At 52.9% G+C, this 27,402-nt stretch overlaps 3 protein-coding genes across 5 annotated transcripts; 2 read left to right on the top strand and 1 right to left on the bottom strand.

Moving 5' to 3' along the window:
• Positions 1 to 91: 91 nt before the first annotated feature.
• Positions 92 to 16,907, bottom strand: E2F4 (E2F transcription factor 4; the record flags this gene model as incomplete). 3 transcript variants are annotated; one of them, XM_080637698.1, is made up of 10 exons in its annotated part: positions 92 to 2,263; positions 2,592 to 2,636; positions 5,245 to 5,292; positions 6,830 to 7,021; positions 8,062 to 8,347; positions 9,005 to 9,066; positions 11,715 to 11,756; positions 12,280 to 12,443; positions 12,929 to 13,038; positions 16,851 to 16,907. In XM_080637698.1, the coding sequence occupies 10 exons, from the start codon at positions 16,884 to 16,886 to the stop codon at positions 2,148 to 2,150; spliced, it is 1,101 nt and encodes a 366-aa protein (XP_080493824.1). In that variant the 3' UTR covers positions 92 to 2,147. The 3 variants fall into 3 exon arrangements, with proteins under 3 accessions (XP_080493824.1, XP_080493822.1, XP_080493823.1); XM_080637696.1 differs by lacking the exon at positions 16,851 to 16,907 and adding an exon at positions 14,405 to 14,563; XM_080637697.1 differs by lacking the exons at positions 5,245 to 5,292; positions 16,851 to 16,907 and adding an exon at positions 14,405 to 14,563.
• Positions 15,387 to 23,047, top strand: EXOC3L1 (exocyst complex component 3 like 1; the record flags this gene model as incomplete). The annotated part of the gene is made up of 13 exons (XM_080637694.1): positions 15,387 to 15,429; positions 16,262 to 16,422; positions 17,447 to 17,666; positions 17,970 to 18,630; positions 18,801 to 18,918; positions 19,110 to 19,235; positions 19,339 to 19,439; positions 19,871 to 19,981; positions 20,068 to 20,197; positions 21,188 to 21,310; positions 21,656 to 21,811; positions 22,170 to 22,294; positions 22,790 to 23,047. 13 exons carry the CDS (start codon positions 15,387 to 15,389, stop codon positions 22,974 to 22,976), a joined length of 2,262 nt encoding a protein of 753 aa, XP_080493820.1. The 3' UTR covers positions 22,977 to 23,047.
• A 1,697-nt stretch (positions 23,048 to 24,744) lies between these two features.
• On the top strand, positions 24,745 to 27,165 carry CTRL (chymotrypsin like; the record flags this gene model as incomplete). Its single annotated transcript, XM_080638372.1, has 7 exons — positions 24,745 to 24,796; positions 24,956 to 25,059; positions 25,178 to 25,257; positions 25,489 to 25,570; positions 25,964 to 26,120; positions 26,716 to 26,849; positions 27,027 to 27,165. The coding sequence occupies 7 exons, from the start codon at positions 24,745 to 24,747 to the stop codon at positions 27,153 to 27,155; spliced, it is 738 nt and encodes a 245-aa protein (XP_080494498.1). The 3' UTR covers positions 27,156 to 27,165.
• Between the last annotated feature and the right edge of the window lie 237 nt (positions 27,166 to 27,402).

Genomic DNA, 27,402 nt, shown 5'->3' on the forward strand with positions numbered 1-27,402 from the left:
GCAGAGAAAGGCAGGCCAGCACAGGAGTCTCTGGAAAGTGTTTTTGTTTATTCACCTCAGAGAAGAACACTGTACAAATATTACAGGCAACTTTCTTGCAAAAAGAAAAAAAAGTATAAAAATAATCTTTATATATGAAAAGTTCAGTACATTTTTTTCCCTAGGTATCCTTTTTCCAAGGGTCGTCTTAACACAAATGCTTGGAAAGGAGGGCAAGGGCCAAGCCAGGAGCTCGAGCTACACCAAAGCCACTGAGCCTAGCTAATGTGCACAGGACCAAGGCATCCCAGCCGGCTTCCATGCCAAGGAGGGAAGGTTCAGGGACTGGCTACACCCTGGAATTTTACTGCCTGGGTCCCACACCATGGCTGCCTCACTGGCAGCTGCTGCCTGCTTCAAACTAGAGCATCCCCTTGTTCCTCCTGGATTCTTCATGTCTTTCCCAAAGAGGATGGGGTTGCAGAGATGGTCCTGGAAGCCATCCTGTTCCCAGCTCTTCTGGAGGAGACCCACATGGGTGGCCCAAGGAGCCACCTTAGGGATGCAGGTCCCAGGCATATATTCTTGTCACCTCTGTGGGCTCCAAGAATTGAAGACTTGATATCCCTTACTGGAGGTGCTCCAGCTGGCTGTGGTTCTGCTTAACAGGAGAAGTTAAACATCAGCAGGTTACATGGTCGGCTGCAAGCACCCTCTGCAAGGCCCATGCTCCTGGCCTGGAACTCTCTTCACAGTTTGTGGATGAGGAAAGGCAGGAAAGCTGCTACCACTGTGTTGGCAGGACGATGTGCAAAACTGAATACACTCAAATGCAGAACCTGAACAAAACCGAAACACTGGAGCTTTCAAAATACAGCTCAAATCCATCAGGGCATTTTACTCCACCTAAACTGCTCATGATCCAAGACTAGTACCACCCAATCACCACAACAAACCCAACAGCAGACCTTCCATTACAAAACAAGGAAGAACATCTTGAGGAAAAACGATGCAGAGAAAGCATCATGCTAGGTAAAGATTCTGCCACAGGATCAGGAACTGGAAGTGTGGGTATGAACAGTAGAGGAGGAAATCAAATTTCAAGAAAGCCTGATCCTGAAGAGATGCTGAGAGAGAAAAAGTGGGGAGGGGAAAGCACTATTATGAACACACCTATATAATTTGTCACAGCAAAGTACTACTGAACAGTTACTGCTTGGTCGCCTTTTAGACAGTTGAAGGCTCAAGTGCAATGGCTGGAGAAGACAGCTATTTGAACATATGAGCAGGCTCTGATGTACCTGGAGTACCTTACAGGCACCAGCTGGAGCAGTCTTATCCTTTCCAACATCTCTTCAGTCAGGCAAAACCAAATAAGATCTAAAATGAACCATACTGGCACTTCTTCTTTAGCCCTGTAAGAACAGCCCAGCTGTGTACAAGGAGCTGGAACCCTAGGCTCATGCCTCAGCAGACTGGGGAACATAGAAGCAGCGTTCTTGCTGATGCACAAGCACAGAAGGACTCAGCTGCTGGGTCCTCCCATGAGTGCTCAACTCCTGAGTCCTACTAGGAGGCACAGCTGGCTAAAAAAAGTGCTTTTTCTTGTAAAATGTACTAGTTGGTCTGGAGTCACTGAAAGAAATGGACACTTTGGTGCCATTTTTTTTCCCCTCATCATTCAGAAATACAACCGCCCCAATCTGACCTGCTCACATTGAGAAATGTAGCTAACTACCTCCGGGTTTGTTAACTGACCACGCTATTAGGGCTCCTTGTGGTACCCAGGAGGTGCAAAGTGCCTCTGGGAGTGCAGGAAAAAAACAAGGCATGCAGATCAGAGGAAGCTTGGAGAGGCATGTGGGCAAACTCTACAGATGAACTAGGAACACTCAAAACACAGACCCCTTGAAGGGAGGCCCAGAATCCAATGGAGAGGGAGATGCGCGGGGCAAGTTGCACATGCACTTTGCACATGCAACAGAGGAAGAAGCTACAAAGAGGTTCCCAGCCTGCAAGTCCACATCTCTTGGCTCTGAGTCCATAAGAGAGCATCTCTGAATCGCTCACTTATCGAGCTCTAGCACAAAAGGAATCCAAAAATAGACACTTTCCAAAAGAGTTACAAAAGGGTCTGTGTTTGTGAGGCTCACAGATGCACTGAGGAGTCAGAGGTGGAGGACAGGCACATCAAAGAGGTCGCAGACGCCTTCGCTCTCATCCAGATTGTAGATGTAGTCGTGATCTCCAGGTGGAGGGGAGAGGCGGAGCAAGGGAGCAAACACTGGGGAAAGAGAAGCTCACAGTTGGTTACAAAGCTCAGCACTCCCACACCTAGCCAAGAGCTGCCAGTGGGCATGGAGCTGCGGAGCCACAAGGCCACCTCACAGTAAGTCGTTGAGATTGTTTCAAATCAGCCTTGTGATATGGAAGAGACAGGCTTTCCTGGTTCTCACACTTCTCTCAGGGACTAGCAGGACAGTGAGAACAGAGGCTGTGTCCAGAGCCCAGAAAAGATGAGGGTAAGTCTGCAGCCACGAGGCTGAAGTCCCACAGCATGGTCTTCCTCCCCTAGAGAGGCCACACCATGAAGGCGAGGCTCAAAGACTCACCTTCAGATGACATCAGCTCTTCCAGCAGGTCTGAATTCATACATTCTGGGGAAGAAACAAGCATGGTTAAGCCACACACTCTGCTGTCACCCTGTGCTGCTGTATAGTTCTCCCCACCCTTCCCAAGGTGCTCCTCACTCTTGTTGTCCCTTCCCTAAGGCACAGAGTGTGCAACAGACAGTAGAAAAGGCCATGGGCAAAGGTAAATTGGTGAGAGACAGTTCAAGCTACATCAAAAAAATCTGCAGGAGGTTTCTGCCTGTTTTAGCTCAACCATACACCAGTGTCCTTCAGGTGACAGGCTGTCCCTTACCCCTGCACTGGCATGCTAGTTGGTGCCCCAAACTGCCCCCATAGGCAACTTTTCAACAGGCATCTGAAATGGAGCTGATAGAGCCCATATTCGCAGCCCTCAATTATCCACCAACTTTGCTAAGCATGAGAAAAAAAAAAAATAAAAACCAAATGAGATGTTCCAGGAGCAGGAAAACTAATAAAGCCTCCTGTCTCCTCCTCCACATTTTTGTTCTTTGGCCCCCTGATTCGCTCCCCTTGGCCCATGGCCTAATTCAGCCATATGCCCTGGCAGATTCACTGGCTGCCTGCTGCCAAACAGACTGCACAGCTGAACTCTGCATGGCCTTCCTGGATCACCAACCTCTGGGGGCCCAACATGGGAGGGATGTGGAGCTGTTGGAGCAAGTCCAGAGGAGGCCACAGAGATGCTGCAAGGGCTGGAGCAGCTCTGCTCTGGAGACAGGCTGAGAGAGCTGGGCTGGTTCAGCCTGGAGAACAGAAGGCTCCTTAAGGGGAGACCTTAGAGCAGCTCCAGTGCCTAAAGGGGCTACAAGAAACCTGGAGAGGGGCTTTGGACAAGGGCCTGTAGGGACAGGACAAGGGGGAATGGCTTTAACCTGACAGAGAGGAGATTGAGATGAGATCTTAGGAAGTTCTTTCCTGTGAGGGTTCTGGCACAGGCTGCCCAGAGAACTTTCGGTTCAATCTGAGTTGTTATCACCTGCACTTGAAATAAGCTTTCAAAAAAGAAACTCAGATGAGCCCATTTTCAAGACATTAATCCACTTACTAGAAGACAAGAACCCACTTGTCTAATTCTGTGCCATACGATGAGAGAATTCCAACACCAAGTGACTAGACAGGACTAAAACCAGCTTCAATAAATAACAATTAAATGCAGAACCTGCCTTCTTAGATTAGGTCTGATAATACAGGAGGGTGTGTACCTCTGTGTGTTGCAATTCAGTTTTTTTCCAGGATACAAGTTTAAAACAGGCAGTTTTTAAGCACCAATTTAAAAGACAGAGAAAAGCATGCTAAAAAAGTAATTCCAATACAAAACACTAAAGAAGAACTCCAGGCTTTTGCAGCTTAAATTGCCTTAAAGCAGCCATCAGTGCCTGGGCGACATTACTAGGATTACTGGGAGGACAGAGGCTGCATGGAGCTTCCTGCAAGGCCCATTTCTCTGACCTCTGTAGTTCGGCTTTTTTTCCAGTCCTGAGCTTTGCCTCTGCAGCTACCAACTCTGTGTTGTCCTTCACTCCTGGATCTCTATCTTCCCCCTCCAAACTGGGAAGAATACTCCATAAAACAACACAGACTACCATAGACAGCAAACACCTTTTTAGTAGTGTCAGCTGGAGTTGCACTACATCTTCTAAATCATCTGCGGCCTTGCAGCAGTTTATGTCTCACATTGCAAAGTCAAACTCACTCTTCAGAGGTACTCAGGCATTACCAAGAGTTCATCCACTCTGGGCGCTGGGCAAGGAGGAAGGGAGTTCTCCAGGCTGACTGTAAAACCCAGGGCTCCTCACACATGGGCTGCAGCCTTGAATTTGGGATTGAGGAGTTTTTACACAAAGGCAGCCCTTCCACAAAGCACATGCTAGACCACTGAACTAGGGTTTGTTGTACATATCCTGGGACCACCACTGAAGTGCTGGTGTGTGCTTGGCTCTGCCTAGCAGCGAGGCTAGAAAGTATTCCACCAGCACTGAAAGGAAATAAATGTGCAGACAAAAAGAGTTTCACACTTTAGGCTTATGTCAGACCAAATTCCTTCACCTCTCCTGCCCTTAGCCACAAGTCCATCCCGCCATTAGGAAGCAACACCCAGACATTCCTTAGGCAGGGGCAGAACTCCTAACGCAAGTAACAGTATCCCCTCCCCTACTGCTCCAAAACTACCAACACCATCAAAACCAGAGGGGTTTAGATGAGAGGCAGCTATCTCCCTAGAGTATTTGCTTGGATTAGCCTTGGGCAGGCGACAGCTGAAACAGGACTAACAGGGATTTTTAATTTTACATGGTGCAGATGAGTTGGAGAAGGAGGATGAGCAGCCAGAGCCCAGATCAATGTTGGCATGGTGACATGAAAGCCGTCGTGTGCACACTGTTGGGCAAACTCTAGCAAAGGTTGCTGGCAACACAAAGACAGAAAAATACATACAGAGAACAGCAATTTTAAGAGTGCCTAACTATGAGTATAGCCAGCAGCCACCAAAGGCCATAAGCACCCTACAAAAAACACATCCAAAATAATCCAAAAGGGAGTGAATAAAACAAACTGTCCCACTTCTGCAGGTAGATGAGTGCAGAACAAAGCTGAGGTCAGGGAGTGAACATACCTCTTGTTGGATCAAACATCTCTAACAGCTCTTTGGGAAGTTCCAAGACTGCAAATACAATCAACCAAATGGTTTCCATCATTACATGAACAGTCTGAAGCTTTAAGGCATAATCACCTACTATCCTACTGTACTCCTTACACACCCAAATCATCCTATGCCATCCAGAGCTCTGCTCTCACACCCAGTGTTACATATTTCTGCTGCAATGATAAGCAATATAATACTAAAGCTTGACCACTTTAAAATAAACCTATAGGAGCCCCAGGACATGAACATGTTATCACAGTCAGCATCTCCAGAGTAATTGCCTGGATGTACGCACTACATGGTGTCAGCTTGTGTGCAGCTCCTTGATTTATCTTGTGTAGGATGAGGACATGCCTTTCGAGGCAGCACAGGCCTGCTGGAATATGGTAAACTATATGCACATCAAAGGCCTAATTTCACAATTAAGATTACTCCAAGATAAAGACAGACAGTTCATGCTTCCTGGACTTGCTAGCAGCAGAAGTGTGAAAGAAGCACTGGTAAGATTTCCTCTTCTAGCCATAACCCTCTAACCTAGAGTGTTTCTGCAGTGAAGATAGGCTTCAAAACATTACAGCAGTGCATCTTACCTGGAGAATGCTTTTCTCTCCTTGGGCCAGCCTGCCATTTCCTGCCATAAAGCTCTAATGTTCCTTTTTTAAAGCCCATTTCACCTCACCAAGCACACCAAGAAGCTCCCCAGATCTACACTGGAAGATCACTAAAACCACAAGATTACTAAAGACAGAGGAAGTATTCCCAAGTAAAGGAGGAAAACAGAGATGAGAGCTCTACTACCAAAAATCCCCCAAGTGTTACAAAGGTGCTGACAGTGATGCCTACAAGTTCTATAGCTTCACGCAGTCACAAAAATTGGAAATTGTGCACAGAAGAGACTGAAAAGCAATAATCCTACACATAACAGCAGAGACGTTATCATGCGAGTGTCCCTTTCATATTTTCTAGTGCTGACAGCATGGAGAAGGCTCAGGAGAGATCTTAGAGCAGCTTTCAGTGCCTAAAGGGGCTACAGGAAACCTGGAGAAGGGCTTCGGACAAGGCTCTGTAGGGACAGGACAAGGGGGAATGGCTTTAACCTGACAGAGGGGAGATTGAGATGAGATCTTAGGCAGAAGTTCTTCCCTGTGGGGGTGCTAAGGCACTGGAACAAGTTGCCCAGAGCAGCTGTGGCTGCCCCATCCCTGGCAGTGTTCAAGGTCAGGCTGGATGGGGCTTGGAGCAACCTGGTCTAGTGGAAGGTGTCCCTGCCCGTGGCAGGGGGTTGGAACTGAATGAGCTTTAAGGTCCCCTCCAACACAAACCAGGCTGGGATTCTGTGATCACAGAAAGTGGCTGGACAGTAGACACAATACAATCCCATTCTCACCAGGTTCCCCTGTAACCTCACAGGGAAGTGCCTACTCCTCCCTTGCAGAGTGTGGCTGACAGCAAACGCAGAATGGAGTCCAGCTCCTTTCTCCGGGCCCAGCAGCCCTTCCCTCACTCCAAACAGGATGCCTTTGGAGCAACACATGAAACAAAGGTGCATACTCACCCTCTGTGGGGTCAGGCTTGATGGGCTCAAAGGCAGTGGAGGGGCTAGGTAGGATGGAGCTGCTGTCCAGCAAGGCAGAGGACTGGAGCGGCTGGGTGTCCAACCCAGCCGGCTGGCTGGGTGATACAGAGACACTGCTGATGGGATCAAAGTCATTGCTGCTCTTGGACTCTGCTGCTGAGACATCACATTCTGGGAAGAGCCACAGACACACACAGGAAATTTATCTCCCACGAGCTCCAAAGCAAGCTGCAGCAGACTCAATCCTCACTGCAATGCTGGCCAAGCTACATAGGAAGAAGTCTTCTTGCTTTTACCCAGCAAAACCTCTCTGTTCCAGCTCTGCTGGAGAGCAGTCATGGTGATGTCAGGCTGCACATAAGCCAAAAGCATGCTCTCAGAGCAGTTAATACAAGCCAAACAGTAAGCTATACCATGAGAAGTGTGGCCAACACACTGAGGGAAGTTACTATCCTGTTTGGTGTCGAGGCTGCACTTGGGATATTGGGTCCAGCTTTGGCCATCCTCCAGTTCAAGAAAGATGTGGAGAATATCCAGCTGAGGGATACCAAGTTGGCCAGGGGTATAGGGCACATGGCCTGCAAGGACGGGATGGGAGCTGGGCTTGTTCAGTCAGGCAAAGAGAAGTCTAAGGGCAATGTAACAGAATCTTGCAGCTACCTGAAAGGTACGTACAAAAATTACGAACTTCTCAGTGGTGCCAAATAACATTAACATGCACAACAGACACAAGATGCAGCCCAAAGCATCCAGGTATCTGGAAAAAGGAATTTGCTGAGACAGTGCTCTGGAAGAGCTCACCAAGGAAGCTGGGAATTTCCACTGCTGGAAGCTTTCAAAGTTTAGCTGGACAAAGCTGCAACCAACCTAATATAGTATTTTTGATAAAGTGTTTTTTCAAACTGAAAGTTGAACTTGGGACTCAAAAAGACCCTTTTACAAACTTCTGCCAATCTGTATGATCAGTCTCTTTCCACCACTGCTCCTTCAGCTTGGCACCATCCCCTGAAGCCAAGTGTCTTTATTCCATTACCACAGCCAGTTCCACTAATGAAGACAGAAGAGGCGCACTGTTGCAAATGCAGAGATGCCCCCTTTGACAGTAGCTGACATAGCTGCATGACCAGCAGTGCCAGCCCCAGCCAGGCTGAGGAATGTACTCTCCTTATCAGCCCCCATCCTGTTTCTGCCTCTTGCAGCCTCCCTCTCACCTGTGCTTGTGGGATTCTGTGCAGGAGAGCCGTGCTCCTGACTGCTGGTAGATGCTGGTGTAGAGGGCTTGGTGCTGCTGGGAACGGATGTCTCCTGGAAGTGGGCAACTGGTGAGATTGGTGGTTTTGAGGCTACAACTGCCTGGCACTGAATGAGATCTTCAGGCGGAGGGACAGGCAGTACAACAGGAGGAGAGCTCCAAGTATCTTTGTTTACTAAGAGAACATCAATGGGACCATTTGTGCTCTTCAGATGGATCTGGTATTTCTTCTGCCCATTTAGGCCCTGAGAAAAGTCAAAAGCAAAACAAAACCGTACATGAAATGCCCTTTCCAAACAGAACAGGAATTTCGCAGAGGCAAGACATCTGAGAGGGACTTTTTACAAGGGCATGCAGTGGCAGGACAAGGGGAAATGGTTTTAAATTGAAAGAGGGAGATTGAGATGAGATCTTAGGAAGAAGTTCTTCCAGTGAGGGTCCTGAGACGCTTGGCACAGGTTGCCCAGAGAAGCTGTGGCTGCCCCATCCCTGGCAGTGTTCAAGGCCAGCTTGGACGGGGCTTGGAGCAACCTGGTCTAGTGGAAGGTGTCCCTGCACGTGGCAGGGATTGGAACTGGAAGAGCTTTAAGGTCCCTTCCAACCCAAACCAGGCTGTGTTTCCAAGACATGCTGTTCAGACAGTTCGGCACTGTTCCACACCCAACTCCCCTGACTCTCAGGACTATCCTCTCCCCTGCTGCTTCTGCAAATACTCAGATACTTCCAAATAACAGTTTCCTGGCAATTATTTCATATCCGGAGCTTTTCTTGGGTTGTCGGTTTCTCTGACTCCATCAACATCCCTGATTTACGACTCTCAGCCTGGTCAATCCAGCAACAACCCCTGCTCCAATACACGCACAAGCACACTCTTACACTTTGCCCATGCATTTCTTGCTCACCTCAGGGATGGGCACCTCCAAACGTGTGCCTGATGGGGCTCGAATTGCAAGGAGGGTGTCTCCTGTGGAAACAGACTGATGATCATTAAGCACTGACTGCCATTTACACCCATGTGACCTGCTAAGCATATCAAACATTTCCCAACCTGCCCAACTGCTCAGGGCCCAAAGAACATGCAAAACTTCTCCTAAAGCAATCCTAGTGTTTTAGTGGCATCCTTAACAGGACTAACCTTTCTTTTCCTCAGAAAGGCTGGCTTAAATTCACTTCTGAAAAGACCTTAATATTGGAGTAAAGATCTTTCCTCCTACTGTCACAAGCTTTTAGATGTAAATTAGAACCAAAAGAGCACACAACTCCAAGAGCTGCACTGCCAGCAGAGAGGTGTTGAACTAGGCTGAGGAGCCAGGCTGCCAACAGCATAGCAACCTCATACTGGAGACCCAGTACCCAAAACCAATACTCCACAGTCTCTACTGGCAAGACAGCTGCCTGGTGCTAGTTGTACTGGACCTTGCAGAGAGCCCAGCACATGCAGGGCTAGGATCCCAGCTGACAACATCTTTTCTTTTCAAGTTCTGCGGCTCCTTAAGATCTGTCTCCCTACTAACACAATCACAAGTGAGCAGCTTCCAGTCAATATTCGGGTTTAGAGAAATGTGAACAGAGAAATACCAGTGCTGTGAACAATAGACACACTCAGACTAAGCAGTTAGCAGCTTTCACTTTGAATGTTTCAGCTTTAGTGTGGTTAGTATTTGCACTTCACTGGTAGTCTGCATTAAGCCTCACTTGTAATATGGAAGATCCTTGGAGCAATGGGAGAGAATGGAGAGCAGAGGAGCACAGCCTGTATTTTCAGGCAGGCAATCAAAGGTCAGATCATCTAAGATTACAGGGATTCAAAATAACACAGGACTTGTCAGTAAGATAGGATTCCTTTAACAAATATGCACTTAAGAAAAATGTTGTTAAGAAACATCAATGCATATTAAAGCTCTAAGACACAAGTTCAAGCTTTAAGACCTGTTAGTTTCAAATACAGGTGCTGTGTTTGTACCTTCCCTGATAGCTACATCCCAAATACTTTTACAAAACAGTGCACAGTGTGTTTCCATTTCCTCTTTGAGTTTGCAGTAACAGCAACAGATGGGAAAATTCCATTTCAATGTCACTGAAAACTAATATATTCTTAATTATTTTCCTTTTAATTAATCCAAGTAATGAATTCATTGACAAGAGTCCAAGCACGGAAATTCTCAAGCCCTAACTCACTTTGTGAGAGACAGTTCAATAGCAACTAATCAGAAAAAACAAGAGCTGAAATTCAAACTTGACCAAAGTTCAAGAACACAAGTGGCCCAACAAGGAACCTCTGCAACGTTCATATGCTCAGGAGAGAAAGCAAAAGTCATGTAAGGCACATTCCTACAAGAAAACTGAACAGACAATGGAAAAACATGAATCAAACCTCTCTTCTGGAGGAAATTCAGATCTGCCTTCTAATCTGTGTGTTTTGGTGAGGTCTAACTTCAAACACAAGCTGCTTTACAAAAACCAGCTGCAATAAAATGCAAAACACTCAATCAACCAAGCAACAAGCTGTCTGCTGGTCTCCAGTAAACTCAGAACGATCTGGAAGAATTATCTGGCCCCAAGCAGTGTCAAACTGAAAACACAATCCCTGCCCCAAAAGCACTAGCTTCAGTCAGAAGAAACAGTAAAGCAAAGAAGGTGGTTGCACATAGTACCAGCAGGAACTGGAGCAATATAAAGCCTGGTGGTGAACAAGGAAAGCACACAAAGGCAAAGAAGAAAAACAGAAGAGCTGATGAAGTGTTGGGTGAGAAGACTGCTTGGAAAAGGCAAAGGTGAGATTACATGTGGGAGGTCAGGGTAAGCAGCTTCAATCTCTGCTTCAAGCAGATGCAGGCTGCCCGTGGTCAGGAAAGGTGAGGTGTCCACTAAAGCAGAAAGGAGCTGTGACTCCGCACCACTACAGCAAGAACAGTTGATGTCCTGCAGGCTGCTGAGCTGCACGCTGGCCACCAGGGAATTATTTAATTAGTTTTGGTCCTACAGCTGTCATTAAAATTGGCAATAGAGAAGAGACACTCCTGTGAGTCTCCTTCACTTCTGCACCACAGAGACACATACAAGGACCTCACAGCTTTATGAAGGCAGTACAGAAGGGAGTGAGGTCACAGCAGTGTATTCCCTTCCACCCTGCTCTTCACTACTTCCCTCTTGCACTCTTGTTGGAAGAGGTCACGATGCAGCTGGGGGACCACGTTTTATGCTGTCTTCCTGCTTACACCCAGATCTCTACCATGCAATAAAATTTGCTTTATTAGAAAACTGTCCACCCAGGCCCCTAAAACTTAAGGGCTTGGGTGGACAGTGTTCTAAAAAACAGGCTTCTAACTTAACACGTGCACATCCACATAGTGACACTCAGCAAAAAGACTTCCTTAGGAATAGCAGCCACGTTCTGGTGACAGAAACCACCTGCCTGCTCTGATGGTGACAAGAAAGCTACAGCTCAGTGCTACATAAACCCAGGATGGAATCAGCTCACACTACACTTAACCTGATGCTGTTGGGCAGCCTGCGATTCCCTGCCTCCTCTTGTCTGGAGAGAGGAAGCAGCTGGGACAGACTGCTAGGACTGCAGCATTACATCTTTATGATGGAATGTCACTTCCTCACCTGTGAAGCACCTGCAGATATCTTCATGTGTCACATATGCTAATGTTTCCAATGTTAAGGAGAAAGCCTGCAGCTTCCTATGCAGTCAGAGAACTCAAAGGGCACCTGGTGCTTCCTTCCTGAGCACAAAAAACGCCATTCATGGAAGGCTCCCTGTGCCATGCTCTGAAGTGGTCTGCAAGTGAGGTCTGCAACCTACATGCTCATCGGAGCTGACATCCTAAGAGAGGCAAGCCACAGAAGCAGCTCTGCACTCCAAGGAGGTGGTACCTGTGACTTAGAGAGAAGCACTTTTCTCATTATGGTAAACATTACAGTGGTTTTGACTTTAAAAAGCCAGGCAAGGAGCCATGCACCCCAGAGAAAGTTGGTTACCAGGCTGGACAGATACCCCAATTCCAAAGCCAGGCACTGCCTTTTGACCCTTTCAGTGCGGATCCTTCAGCCGCAACAGGTCACCACCACTCCTCTGCCATGAGCAGGGTGGCACCAACCCAGCCCTCAGGTCTCTGCTTTCCAGCCCCACAAGCAAATGCAGAGACACTAATGGGTTCACACAAAGGATATTGACTGTTCTTCATGTCTTCTGTAACATTTTTGATGCTCTGCTGCACCCACATCTTCTGCTGCTCCAGCTCCTGCTCCCGTTGCTCCAGGTCCTCTATGTCCGCCTTCAGCTCAATCAGTTTGTGAGCTATTTCACGAGTATTGCAGCCAGGACCCACCCCTCTGGGCAAGATAAAAAGGAGTGACATGCATCAGGCCCTGCAGGCACCCAGACCAGCCCCAACTTCTCAGAGGCTGCCACTTCCCTTACTGCCACCCCTGTCACACGCCAAAGGCCAGATCATCCAGAAAGCCTCATCTGTAACTGCTCTAGATCCCCACGTCCCAGCACTGCAATGTTTGGTACATCTTCCTACATCCTGCAGATTGGCAGGACTCTTGCCTATCTCCAGTCCCATGACAGGCATCTTTTCTAGGCCTATGTGCTTCAAACAGTTTCTGTCAAAATAACAGCTTTGCTGTAAAAAAAGACATAAGTACTTCAGCTGTCCTCATTACTACCATCACCATAGTCCAGCTGAGGGAAGTACCAGAACACACAGATCAATGAGGAACCCTGGTTTGAGCAGCACATTTTAACCCCAATGTCACTCAGACCTGGCCTAGAAGGAACCTGTGAACAATTTAAACGTTCTCTTGTCACTCACTTCCACTGGATACTGTTCTTGGATTTCTTCTCTATCAACCCAATGCCTTCCAGGACATTTGTGATATCGTAGATCCGTCGTTTCTGTCGCACGGCCAAGGTATCTGCAGCCTGCAAAAAGGTTAGGCACTTAACTCCAAACTCTCAGTCATGTTTCACTCCTTCCTGCCTGTCAGGTTAATTCCTGGCCAAGCACTCTGCTCACCATCTTGTTCCTGTCTTGTTCCAGGACCTCAAATTACACAACCATGTTCCCAATGTCGTTAAGATCATGAGAAAAGAAGCTGCTGACCCTTCGTCCCTTTTCTTACCTTGCAACTTCCTCACTAAACACAAACCAAATTCAGCCATCCAGCTCATGGTGGATTCACAAATTATCATTCCACAGCAGCAAAGCAGTGCTAGAAGATACTAATTTGGCAGCCTGAAAATTCAGTGCTCCTTCAGGGTGGAAGAGATGGGGATGGGTTGAAGAATGCAGAGCTGCCTCTGTGACTGACAATGGTTTAGCAAAGTCAGCACTGAAAGGTCTTTTCTAAATTGGATCTGATGCAGTTGATAGAACTTCAACACCTTTCAAGAGGGAGATTTCTCTGTTTGAAAAATAGAATTCCAGGAGGAGCATAAGCATGGCTGCAAGGCAGGAGCTCCAGTGCAGCCCTGTGACTTTCTGCCTTGCTGATGCAATATTACTCCCCTCAGGCTTCGGGACATGCCAGACTGCACCAATATGCCTGTTTCCACTACCACATAGCAACCCAGCACCGCAAGAGAGAATGTGTGCTGTGCCAGCACAGCCAGGACCAATAGCAGCAGTGGCACCACACACAGAGCACAGGAATGACGCTCCCTCTCACCTGGCAGTAATAGACCAGGATTTTGGCAACCCTACACCGCACAACTGATCATATCATAGAATGGTTTGGGTTGGAAAGGACCTTAAAGCTTACCCAGTTCCAAACCCCTGCCATGGGCAGGGACACCTTCCACTAGAGCAGGTTGCTCCAAGCCCCGTCCAACCTGGCCTTGAACACTGCCAGGGATGGGGCAGCCACAGCTTCTCTGGGCACCCTGTGCCAGGGCCTCACCACCCTCATAGGGAAGAACTTCTGCCTAAGATCTCATCTCAATCTCCCCTCTGTCAGGTTAAAGCCATTCCCCCTTGTCCTGTCTTTAAAGGGCCCTTGTCCAAAGCCCCTCTCCAGGTTTCCTGTAGCCCCTTTAGGCACTGGAGCTGCTCTAAGGTCTCCCCTTAAGGAACCTTCTCTTCTCCAGGCTGAACCAGCCCAGCTCTCTCAGCCTGTCAGAGCAGAAGCGCTCCAGCCTTCATAGCATCACCTACCCAATCACACTCTAACCAACACCAACCCACTTAACGGACATTTTAACCACGAAAACATTGCCAGACATTGCCCCGAGTGCCGACTCCCCTTCAGGCAGGCCCACCCCAATCCCCTCTCCCCGGCCAGCCCCGCACCAGCTTGAGGTCGAGCACGCCGTCCTTGGCCTCCTGCAGCAACGATACGAACTTGGTGGTGAGCAGCCCCAGGCTCTTCTCGTGCCGGCTCGGCGCCGCGCCGCTTCCGGACCCGGACCCGCTCCCACCGCCCGGGGGCTGCGGCCCGCACTCCGCCATCTGCCCGCCGATCACCGGCTCCGGCACCGCCGCGCTTCCGCTTCCGGGCCGCGGGGCAATACGGAAGCTTCCGGGGCGGGAGAGGGGTCGAGGATGTTTATTTGAGGGGACCCGGGGGGGCTGCCGTGGTGGTCGCGGGCGTTGCCTGCCCCGGGCGCGGCGGGGAACAGTCCAGGGTAAAACTGGGGCGTCCCTCCCCTCGCTCCCAGCGGCACCGAGGCCACAGTTAGACCCTGCAGCACTGGGTTTGCTGCTGTGCCCATCATCCGTCCCAGCGTAGGGGCAAACGCTTTGTTCCGCGCCCCGGGCGGGCTGTGTCTGGCGGAGGGACACCGGTGGGTTCATCCCCGGCTGGGAAGGCTCCGTCTCCAATCGGGAATGGTCCGTCCCCAGTGAGAAAAGTCCGTCCCCAGTGGGGATGGTCCATCGCCGCTTCCCCCCGTTCTCTCTCCCCCTCACCACTCCCCCCCCGGCAGTTGGCTGTGCCAGGCGGAAATTTCCTGGCTGTGCTCCCGGAATGGACGGACAAGGTGCGCTGGCCGGGGCCGGCGCCCCTCGCTCCATGCTCCCCGGGCAGAGCTGTGGGGCACAGCTACTGGCTGCGGGGCCGCGGGGGGCACACAGGGGTGATTTCGAGACCTGAGCCCTGAGTCAGCCGCGACGTCTTTTCCCCTGTGCCCCCCCCCCCCCCCTCTCCTCCCCCTCCCGTGCCTGACGTCCTGAGCTGCTGGAACACAATGGGGCTCTGAGGCTGAGGAAACGGCCGCCGCTTCCTCCGCGCAGCCCTACCCTGGCTCCTTTAGCCCCTCGCAGCAGGGACACCATGGGCTTGTCTCCGGAGGACGAGCGGACTGCCAGCCCCAGAGGTAACGGGACGATGCGGCCAGCCCCGGGACGGCGCTGGGCAGGGAGGGGTGACTTGCATCACAATTCGGGGTCTCCCCTGCCCCCTGCCTCACCACCCCATGGACCTTTTCCCTGTGCCGGGTTTGTGAGGATGAAGCCTGGCTCTGTTTCCTGACGGTGATAACTGCGCCCAAAGCAGCGCTGCTCATCACATGGCTTGTCCTCAAAGCCACCGGCCTCCTCTGGACCCTCTAGTGTCCTTGCAGGCAGGCTCGCAGCAGAGCAGAGCCTGATGGTGACATCCCCACAGGCTGCAGGGAGGTGCTGGGAACAGGGCAAGATGAAACAATGAAACCTGCCGCTGGGGCTGGCGTGTGATAACTGCACTGGTTTTCAGCTCTGCTCTGCTCTGGCCAGAGGTCCTTGGCATAGCTTTGGACCCTGTGCGAAGGGGGACACTATGGCCCCCCACCTCCTCGCCTTGGCTTGGTTCTCCCTCATGCAAGAGTTGCCATCGCGCCATCCCTCTTGCTGACTCACTGCCAAAGCTTCAGCCCTGCCATGGGCTTCCTGGTGGCATCAGCCCCTTTTCAGACAGCCCAGCACTGCGCTGGGAGAGTGGTGGGGTTGTGTGCTGGGCCTGGGGGACAGTCCCTCAGCACAGCCACTGTGACAACCCCAGCCCATGGTGGTGGTGCCTCAGGGGCCCTTGCGGATGAACCCACTTGCAGTCTTTGTTTCACACATCTGGGTGTGCTTGGAAGTCTGATGGCAGCTTCCCGCCACAGAGGCCCTTCCTGCCCTGCCAGGAGAGGCTTCGTTGTGCTTCTTAACCCCTGGCTTCATCCCCAGATGAGGAGTGGCCGGAAGCAGAGAAGGCCGAGAAGTTGGCGAGAGGAGCTGCTCTGAAATGGGCTTCAGGGGTGTTCTACTGCCCCGAGAAACTGGAGGGGCTGGGGCAGTACCGGAGCCGAGAGACACAGAGGAACAGCTCCATCCAGTCCCGGCTGAAGGTGGGTGTTCAGCACAGCCCACTCCAGGGACATCCACAGCCTCCCCATGCAGAGATCCCAGCTAGCATTTTCTCCTGTGCATTGAATCATCTCTGTGTCCACTTCTGTCAAAATCTTGTCCTAAAACGAGTCTCCCGTGTCTCTACCCCTCCTTAAAGCAAACCACCAAGGATGTTCAGCACATCACACCATTCCATCCCAGCATCAAAGGCTCCTGTTCACCATGGCCAGGAGGCAAAGAGCTCCAGCCTGCCCCTGTCTGCAGATTCCCACAGGAGAAGCATCATTTCCACACCCATAAGGGCTCCCCATGCTCCCTGCTCAGGACAACCGTTTTTGCATAACCCAAGGAATAATTAACCTCAGACCCTAAGAAGGTCTGAGCACCTCTACCTTCTCCTGATGATTTTGGAGATAGTTTGTCCTACCTGGAATGTGGGTGCATTGTCCAGGAGGTGACACATTTTAAGCAATGTGGCCTCAGAAAGAAACTTGCTTCTGATGATGCTGGGTTAAAGCGCTTATTGGCACCAGGAGCTGGGAGTTAAACGAGTAGACAGAGAATGGAGATGCGCCAGCACTGCTGCAGGGCTGGAAAAGATGGAAATCCATTTGGGAGGAGGGTTTGTATTGCCATTGAGGTGCTTCATGCCATTAATATGCCCCTTTTACGGGAGCACATGGGGACCCTGTGGCCTGTTACTGTTCTGCAGAAGCAAAGTAGTCTTTTAAAACTGAAAAACACATGGTTACAGCTCACCCTGCTGCCTTGGTCACTCAAAGTGATGCCTGTGTCCCAGCCGTGCATGAGCCATTCCTCCTGCTGGAGCTGGGTGGGATGGAGTCATCGCAGAAGGGTTCAGGATGTAATGGTGTGATGGTGTGATGGCAGAGATAGGTGTGGCCCTGTGAGGCTGTGAAACTGGATGCAAAAGGGACCTTGTAGGGATGGGGCACATGATGTGTGAGTCCTCCAGCCTCTGGGAGCTGCTCCACTGCTACTTTGTCCTCTTCTGCTCCTCAGTCCACTGTCCAGTCCTACCTGGAGGGGGTAAGTGCAGGGCTGGAGCAGCTACGGTCGGCAGCCCAAGAGGTGCAGAGCTTGTGCCAGGACCTGGGGGCTGCGCGATGGGCCCTGCTCAACACTGCAGACCGCTTCCAGGGCCTCCAGCAGATGCGGATGCTGATGGCGGAGCATGTGCAGTTGGCCTCAGTGGTCCAGGTGCTGCCCCAGCTCTTCTCAGGTAAGACAGTGGCCTGGTCCTCATGGCTTTGGGCTGAAAGGCACTGGGAAGAGCTTCAGTCCAACCCTGGGCTGGTGGCAAAGCTGGAGCAGGTTGCTTGGGCTTTGCTGGTTGTGTTTGGAAAGTCTCTGTGGATGGAGATGCCACTGCATCCCGAGGGCTTGATCCAGCAGGTGTTCCCAAAGTCCTGGATCTCAGGCCCTTCTGCTCACCATCTCCCTGCTACCCTGCACCCATGACCCTGGCGGCCACCCCTTGCACTCTCTGCACTCAGTCCTGGCATTTCTCCTCCCTTTCCCGCAGTCCAAGAGGTTTTCTCCCATACACTGCAGCTGCTCCACGGGCAGCAGCTTCTGGAGGCCCACGCAGAGCTCATGATGATGGAGCACCTCCGGGATGACATCCTCTTCCAGCTGCACCTCCGGGGATTCTCCAGTGCCCAGGCAACTGTGTTGTCCTACTTCAGTGGCCTGCAGGAGCTCAATGAGACCCTGGCCAAGCAGCTGTGGGACATCGTGGGCAGCAGCCTGCATCTGGTGCATGAAGACCCAGTTCTCTTTGTCAGCGCTATAAGGATCATTGAGCGGGAGGAGAAAATAGATGATACTCTGCTCCTGGAGGCCACCTTCCTGCCCCCTGGCCGTCCAAAGGGCTGGAGGCAGAAGTTCTACCACGTTCTCCAGGAAACCATCACAGGATCTCGCTTTCAAGCCCCCCGCATGGACACGGAGGGGTCCGGGCTGGCCAGGCACTTGGCAGCGCTGCAGAAAGGCATCGTGTCCGAGCTGCGTGTGGTGAAGGACCTGATGGTCCAGTGTGTCCCAGCTCACTACAACATCCTCAGTGTTTGCACTGCCACCTTCCACCAGGCCCTCAGCAGCCACCTCCAGGACATCCTCCGGGAGGACCTGGACAAACAGGCGCTCTTCCTCCTCCTGGAGTGGGCGCTTTGTGTGTACCACAGGTCAGCACCAATCCAGCAGGGGAGGTTGTGGAGAGCTGGGCTGTCCACCAGCACATGGGTGGGTTGGGAGAGTGGCTCTGGCTGCCTGGGGATCATAGTGGGTAGAGGGAGAGGTGGGAACTCCGGGAAAACATAGGTCTTCCCAGCCCTGTCCCACCTCTGCCCTCCAGCCCAGAGATGATGGGTCACCCTGACCTTCTCCCAGAAGTGGACGTTTCTGCTCTGGGTTCCTTGATGTCCCCTGAGCTCATGGATCAGACAGAGAGGAAATACGTGATGAAAGTCAAGGTGAGTGAGCTGAATGGTCAATGGGTATGAGGACCCGGTGGCCACCACTGAGCCAGCATCTGCTCTAACAGCAGCAGAAAACTGTGAGCCTGTGGGACAAGGCCCAGAACTTGCTGCTGAGTTGTGCTGGGTCTCAAAGGGAGTCAGTACCTGACTTCTTGGGCTGACAGTGGTGGGCACCCATCCCACAGGCCAGTGTGCTTGAGTGGATGCAGAGGACCTTGGAGGTGGAGTTCAAGGAATGGTTCAGGGAAGAGGAACCTGAGACAGACCATCAGGGCTTCTTCCAGTCAGCCCTGCCCATCATTGTCATGCAGGTGGGTCAGCAGCACCATGGGTGCAGGACCATGGTGAGAGTCCCCAGGAAGGGGGTCATGGCCTGCAGCCTCTCACTGACTCCACTCGCCTCTCCATCTGCAGATGCTGAAAGAGAATATCCAGGTAGCCTCCTTGATTACTGAGTCTCTGCGGCAGAAGGTCTACAACATGGCCTTAGAGGAGCTTGAGGCATTTCTAGGCCGGTCAGTGGAGCCACTCGCACCCCTGCCCGTCCTCACAAACACGGGGTGCCATGGCCAAGCATCATAGGCTGATGGAGGAGATCTGCTGCAGAGCACCCAGTGCTCATCCACGTCACAGAAGGCTCAGCAGCCTGTCTACCCATGGGACTACTGTCCCAGCCCTCATGGGGCATCAGCTGTCTGGGCTTGCTGCCCCAGGGGCTTCTCTGGTAGCATCAGGCTCTGCTCTTCCAAGGGGGTCCAGAATGGGTCCAATTTCCCACCCTGCCCAGTAACCTGTCACTCTCCAACCCGGTGGCTGGAGCTGGAAAGAGCCATGTAAGCTGGGAGGGTTGTGGAGGTCCACATGCCCCAGGAGCACCCCAACTCCAGATCTTTGCAGTGAGACATCCAGAGCTCTGCCCATCCATGTTTGCCTCACTGTGTTGCAGGCTGCGGGAAGCCCTAGTGCAGTGCGGGAAGGAGCACCAGAAGGACCGTTCTGTACCTAAGTACTACATGTCCTACCTACTGGCCACACTCAACAACAACCTGGCTCTCAGGTAACATGCCCCAGCACCTTGTAGCTCTTATAGTGATCCCACCACCCAAAAGGAAGCTGTATCCTCTCTTTTACTCTCTCTCCCAGCTCCTCTGTCTCCTCCCTGCACCCCGACACTGCCTGCAGAGAAGTCCCGTTGTCCCTCCATGCTGCTTTTGACAGGACACAGAAGAAGGCCTGCCAGCTGCTGCTGGAGGAGATGCTCCTGGACCTGCAGGTACATTTGTCCACAGCCACTGAGGCTGGCAGGGCTACAGCAAACCCGTCCCCAGCAAGAACAGCCCTACAGCTACAACCCCAGGTAGGGTTCATTCCTGCCAAGCATCCCCACCACTACCCCCTGCATTGCTGTTGTCCTGCAGACATCTCCACCAGCCTGGCTCCCAGACCTTGGTAACCACACACAGCTCACCCCATGTGTCACCAGACATTGCTGCATCACTGCGGCAAATATCTCGTGGCCCCCAAATCACATTCCAACAGAGACTAGGAGCCACAGCACCTCCAGCTGCCCAGCGCTCCTTTTGATGTCTATTCCATGGCGGAAAACCAACAGGAGAGAGGCGATGTCCTGCATGGGATATGAGCCCATGTGCTGCCCGAGTCATTTCCTGCCAGCGTAGTCACATTTAGCTTTCCTGTACTGAAAATCTGGAATAATGAATGGTATTGCTATTTAGGGCTCGAATGCCATGAAAACAAAGGAGCAGCTAGAGGGTGAGATGGTCACAGGCAGTGTGGAGGCTGCTGTGGCCCCAGCAGACACAGAGGAAATGTCTGCCTGCAGGCAGGAAGACAGGCAAGGACAGCGGGGCAGGAGTAGGGGATCAAAGCCCTCGGCCATAAACATGTTACATCTACACCAGGGAAGTGGAGTGGGGATTAAGAAAATCACAGCAGGTCAGGCCAAAAGCTCCAAAAGGAGTAGCTTGCAGCCCAGACATTGAGTGCTGCTCACAATGGGGCATCGGGACCTAGATAAAGCCCTAACCAGTGGCTCTCTGTGAGAGAGGGGAAGACCCTGTGTGTTTCCATCATTTCCTAATCTGGAGCACCCCTCTGGTTTGATGGTGACTTTTGGCTGGCAGCAGGGGCTGGGGGGACACTGCAGGCAGAGCAGGCAGCAATGGTGGGATGTCAAGGTGCCCTGTGGCTGCGAGGGTGAGTGGACGCAGGGCACAACAGGCTGCTCCTCTGCTCCTTCCAGCCCCTCTGCCTGCAGCTGCATTCACGCAAGTGGCTCTCCGGGTCCCAGCTTGTCAGCAGCATGTGTGAAGTGATCGACAAGTACGCAAAGGACTTCTCCCGCGTCAGGAGACCTGTCTTCATGGTACGGCTGCTGCAGAGTGTCTTTCAAATGGCTCTTGTCTGTACGGTGAGGAGGGTGGCTGGTTGGGTGCCACACTGGGGTGCAGGATCCCCAGAGGAGGCAGTCACTGCTGGGTTTGCTGGAGAGCCTGTATCCTCTGGAGCAGCCCAGAGGGCACCACCATGCAGAGGTCTTCAGGGTTTCCCGCAGATTCAGCTCCTTTCTCTGTCCCTCCAGCCAGGGGCCTTCCCAGCAGGTTGTCCTCACGGCTTGGTGTCGTATGCAATCCCTTTTTCTCTGCCTTTCCCTGGGCCATTGGGATTGACACCCAGTTGGCGCTCAGTGCTAACAGCTCTCCCTGCCCAGCTCCTGCTGATGGAGACCGAGCTGCTGGTGGCCAGCCAGTACCTGTGGGCGCTCATGCAGAAGAAGGTGGTGTGCAAGAGTGAGGAAGAGCGGGGTCAGCTCAGTGCCCGCCTGCTGCTGGATGCCACGCAGCTCCGCGAGCTCTTCTGCGGGCTGGTGAGAGGTGCTGTGGTGTGCTGGGGAGCTGGGGCTGGCCACACAGTGAGGTCGGTGCAGGGAGCTCACAGCTTCACTCCATCACCCTCCTGCTGCCCTCTAGGATGGAGTTGCATACATCAGCCCATGAACAAGATATGGCTATTACACTTGGGCAGTTGGGAGTCCAGGACGGGAGGAACTGGCTGGATCAGGGACTCAGGGGACTATCCACCTTGTCCACTGAGGCTGCACAGTGGGACATGCTGAATGGGGAGGTGGAAGGGGCAGGTCCTCATGTGGGTCTGAGGACTGGGCTGCATCTCACCAGCCACTGTGGTGGCCTTGTGGTCCCACATGTGGCTGCTCTCCCTCCCAGGGTCTGGACCAGAGTCAGCAGAGCCTGGAGGCCATCTTTGCCCTGCAGGAGCTGATCTGCCTCAAAGACCCAGCACTGCTCAGCCTGGAGGTGCTGGGCTTCATCACCAAGTACCCTGATGTCAGGTAAAAGCCTGGCTCTGGCCTCCTGTGAGAAGGGGAAGGTGTGAGTCTGCCCAGGGCAGGTGCTTGGGGTGGACCCTGGGAGGTTACGCTGCAGAGCAGGCACCAACCTGAGCTTTTTCCCCTTGTCCCTCAGGTTTCCCTTTCCCATGCTCCAAATTTGAGGGGTTCTTGCAAAGTCCCATGGGCAAAGATGTAAAGGAAAAAGCAGTTCTGCTTGTGGCACTCACCCACCTGTATTTGGTGGCCAAACCAAGTGTGAGCAATCACAAACCACCAAATTGGAAATGTCAGAATCAGCTGAAACCCATGAAATGGCAAACCAAATCTATAAGGTTTGTGGGGTTATTTTCAAGTAAACTTTAAAGTTTGGCTGGTGCAAGGCACCAGCTCTCCACTGGGCTCAGCTCAGCTTCTCTGGATCATGGGAGGTTTGTGGGACACTGTAGACAGTGCCATGAGACAGCAGCACCCAACTCACTTCTTGCTCTCTCCCAGCGATGAGCACATCTCCACCTTGCTGGATATCCGGGGTGATGTCTCCAAGGAGGTGCGGCACATGGTGCTGGACATGATGGCACAGCATCCCCAGGTCATACCAGAGAGCTACCGGCCCATCTTCAGCACCATCCTGGTCCCCATGCTGGAGCTGCCCTTCTGCCTTCGCAAGGGCAAGTGTGCCTGATGCTGTGCCCACAGCCTGCTCCCGCTGCCCCACAGACATATGGACCATGCAGGACACTGCTAAGACTGCATAAGGGGAGAGTGGAAATGCCATATGGCATCCCGTACACAGCACCTTGCCCTGTGTTGGAGACAGTCTGGATATGTGCCATCCTCCTCTGCTCTTGCCTTGCTGAGCTGATTGTTCCCTGCTGCAAGCACCAGTCCCAGGAGATCCAGGTCAAGAGAAAACCAGCCTGTAGCTGCTGTGCTGAACTGCTGGGGCAGGAGTTCAGGGTTGGCCTATTGCCCGCAGGAAAGAGAGGAAACATAGAGCACAGGACAGGAGTCTGCCACTGGGGTTAGTCCATGTCTCCGTGGGGCTAAAGATATTTGAGTTTCCCCAACTCCCTGAGCCAGCACATCCCACCATGGAGTCTGTTACCACCTCAGCTCTGAGGCACGCTGGAGCCTTGCTAGACCCAAGCTTGCAGGATGACTTGCTCTGTTTTGGCTCAACCCAGAAATCTGCTGTTGCTGCTCCACCAGGCTGGGCCCTGTATGGACAGTGGAGAGCAGCTTGGCCGGCTCATCGTGGCTCACGGACACAGAGGAGAAGGGCACAAGGGAGTCTCAATGCCTGGGGTAGTGCTGTCAACCCTGTCCTTGCTGGTGTGAAGGGACAGCTCGGAGTTCCTCTGACCTGCCCAGCTCCTGGCCCGGCTCTTTTGCCAACATCCAGGACAGGACTTGAGTCCAAGACTGTTGTGTTGGTGTTCAGCATCCCCCTGTCACAAGCTTCCTCCATAACGGGCAGCACTGCCCTGGGCACTGGCTCTTCCTCCATCTTCTACTGCTGTCCAGCCATCTGTTATGTCCTCCCGAAGTGCCATGTGGAGATCAGGAGCGAAGCCTTGTCTCTCTTCCTGCATCCTGCCGCTGCAGCACCCTGTAGGACCTCCACGTTTCCTGCCTTGTGGCAGGCCACATCCTGCTCTCCTTGCATGGCACCACTGCCAGAAATAAAGGCCTGAGCTCAGCAATCACTCACCAGCATCCAGGCTCTGCTCCCCAGTGCACTAGGGCAGGGGACAGGGCATATGGGTGGCACAGAGGGGAGACAGGGATTTGTCCCAGTGCTCAGCATCACCCCAGGGATGATTCCCTGCTCCGGGTACCACGACGGGAGCATCACCCAGGGGTGATTAGACACTGTGTACCCCCGTGTCCAGGGTAGGTGTCCCCATCCTCCCTGGGGGTTGCAGTGCCTTTACAGCTCTGGCCACATCTCCTGCCTGCCTGGGGAAGGCGTTTGCACACCCCAGCTGCCCCACTGACTCTGGGACACGCTCACCTGCATCCAGCCATGGCTCATGGTCTGTCCTTGTGCCCTGGGAACATCCAGCTGGGACAGGCGCTATCCCAGGCCAGGGCTCACATGGAAAAGAGCTCTAGTGCCAGCAGATGTGAACAGGGCAGGGGATGGGGTGACCTCCCCCAGCCTGGGCACTGGCACCTGTCCCAGCACACCCAGCCCCACTGCCACCCCAGCTGTGTGCCCCCAGCACTGCCCTGCAGTGCTCCACATCACAAACACAGCTATCACAGCCCAAGCACCCCACAGTGCTTTTGACAGCTCGTTCCCACGTCCCCACTTGCATGGGACAGGATAGGTGCTGGGTTTGGCCAGGTCCTCACAGCAGGGACTTTACCCTGCCCAGTTACAAGCCATGCAGCTCCTGGCTGCTATAAAGCTGGTGGCCCCAGTGGCACAGCCGAGTCCTCCCAGGATGACATTTCTGTGGGCAGTTGCCTGCCTGGCCCTTGCCAGCACCGTCTCAGGTAAGAGCTTTGATGGCTGTGGGGAGGTCCTTGGGGTGCAGCAGGACCGAGGCACCCCAGGGATGGTGACATAGAGCCACTTACACTGGCACTGGCAGCCCCTGGGAGTGAGCCCTGAGCTTTTGGGGTCACCCCTGTGCCCATCTGCCTCTCCTGCAGGCTGTGGGGAGCCCAGCATCAGCCCCTCGCTCCACCACACTGAGAGGATCATCAACGGGCAGAACGCGGTGCCCAGATCATGGCCCTGGCAGGTCTCCCTGCAGGTACTGCACTGACTCCTCCAGGCACCAAGGGGCTCTGTGACACCCTCTGCCTGTCCCCCAGTTCAGGAGGGAATTCAGCCTGCCCAGCCCCAGTTCTTCCTCCTTCTTTCCTCCTCAGAACCGCTTCAGATCCCACTTCTGCGGTGGCTCCTTGATAAACAAGAACTGGGTCGTCACCGCTGCCCACTGTGAATTCAAGTGATGAGCAATGTCCGGCCAGCCCATGCTGGTGCCACCAGGGTCTTGGGGCGTGCTGGGCATCACAAAGTGGCACTTGGGACAGCCCTTAGGGCCAGCACTCAAGGAACTGAGCAGCCCGGGGCTTCCTCCCAGGCTGGCCCCACGGTGGCTTCCCTTGGGCACTCAGTGCAGCATGTTCCCAGTGCTGCTCCCACCCCAGGTGCTGGCTGCCATGTGTCCCTTCTGCAGGCCGCTCTTCCATGTCGTCATCCTTGGGGGATATGACTGCACCTCCAGGGCTGACTCTGTTCAAGTGAAAAATGTGGTCAGGGTGAGTTGGGCGACCCTGGTGCTGGGACGGGGCTGCAGTTCTGCAAAATAGCTGCTCTTGGAGGGCAGGGATGAATCAGAATTCCAGACTGGTCTGGGTTGGAAGGGACCTTAAAGCTCATCCAGTTCCAACCCCTGCCATGGGCAGGGACACCTTCCACTAGACCAGGTTGCTCCAAGCCCCGTCCAACCTGGCCTTGAACACTGCCAGGGATGGGGCAGCCACAGCTTCTCTGGGCACCCTGTGCCGGGGCCTTGCCGCCCTCACAGAGAAGAACTTCTGCCTAAGATCTCATCTCAATCTCCCCTCTGTCAGGTTAAAGCCATTCCCCCTTGTTCTGTCCCTACAGGCCCTTGTCCAAAGCCCCTCTCACATTTTGGTATTTCTTGGCAGGTCATCACGAACCTCAACTGGAACCCCTACACTCTGAGCAATGACATCGCCCTGCTGAAGCTCGCCTCACCTGCCAAGCTGGGACCCCGCGTGTCCCCTGTCTGCCTGCCCCCCGCTGACCTGCATCTGCCCGACAACCTCCAGTGTGTCACCATCAGCTGAGGATGCACTAGTGTCAACTGTAAATAACTGCAGCTGTGGGGAGGGCCCTGCATGGTCCAAGTGTGCTTGGTGGCAAATTAGGGGGGTGACACCTTGTCTGCATGTGCGGTAAGGGAGTTGGGCAGTGTGTAACCCTGTCTTGGCACGTACAAGTGTGCATACCTGTGTGGTGGTGCAAGCATGGGTCTAGGTGTGTGCTCAGGATGTGGATGGGTGCAAACTGTGAATGTTCACAAGCCTGTCCTTGCTCGGGGCTGTTTGGCCAAGATGATCTCTCCTGGGGAATCATGGAATCACAGAATGGTTTGAGCGCGAAGGGACCTTACAGCTCATCCAGTTCTGACCCCCTGCCATGGGCAGAGACACCTTCCACTAGAGCAGGTTGCTCTAAGCCCCATCCAACCTGGCCTTGAACACTGCCAGGGATGGGGCATTTTCTTGGGAAGAAGGAATACACTGGCATGGATGGAAAGGCGCTTTGCATGGCAGCACCTGTGTGTTCAGGTGCTGCCCAGGGTGCCTTGTACACTCCCAAAGGCCCCAGAAGAGCTGCTGACACCAGGGTGTTTTATGGTGCTTTTTTCCCCTAGCCTACGTGCTGGCAGAGAGCCTACAGCAGGTATCCCTGCCCTTGACCTCCTCCAGCAAGTGCGCCGAGTACTGGGGAAGCAAGATCACCAGCTCCATGGTCTGTGCCGGCAGTGTCGGTGCCTCATTCTGCCAGGTAAGGAGCTGTTCCTGCTGCAGCACAGGGAGGCCAGAAGAAGAGGAGGGCTCATGGGCTCCTCCTCCTCATCCTTGTATGGACAGAGCCAGAGACATGGAGCTCCATGTCCAGGGGACCAAGAACCAGTTTGGAGCATGTGGTGGGACCCCTAAGCAGGAGGTGTCTCCTCTGCAGGGTGACTCTGGTGGACCTCTGGTATACCAGGATGGGGGCCTCTGGACCTTGATCAGCATTGTCTCCTGGGGTAGTAGCAACTGCAATGTCAACACACCAGCTGCCTACACCCGTGTAAGCCACTTCTGAAACTGAATCAACAGCGTTATTCAAGCTTAGAGCCGGTGGTGGAGGGATACCGTTGCTGGTGGCTGCTCCCAGCACAGGGAGCTCAGCAGAGCTGGGAGCAAGGCAATCCACTTTGGAATAAAGTGTCAGCATTTTCGAGCACTGCCTCTGGCTCCTTTCCTCTCATGATGCAGATGATGGGGAGTCTGGGATACCCCCTCTCCTCTCCTGAAGCCCAGCACTTCACAGAGCTGGAGCTTGATGCCCA

Source organism: Psittacula echo (assembly GCF_963264785.1).
Source record: "Psittacula echo genome assembly, chromosome: Z".
NCBI lineage: Eukaryota > Metazoa > Chordata > Aves > Psittaciformes > Psittacidae > Psittacula > Psittacula echo.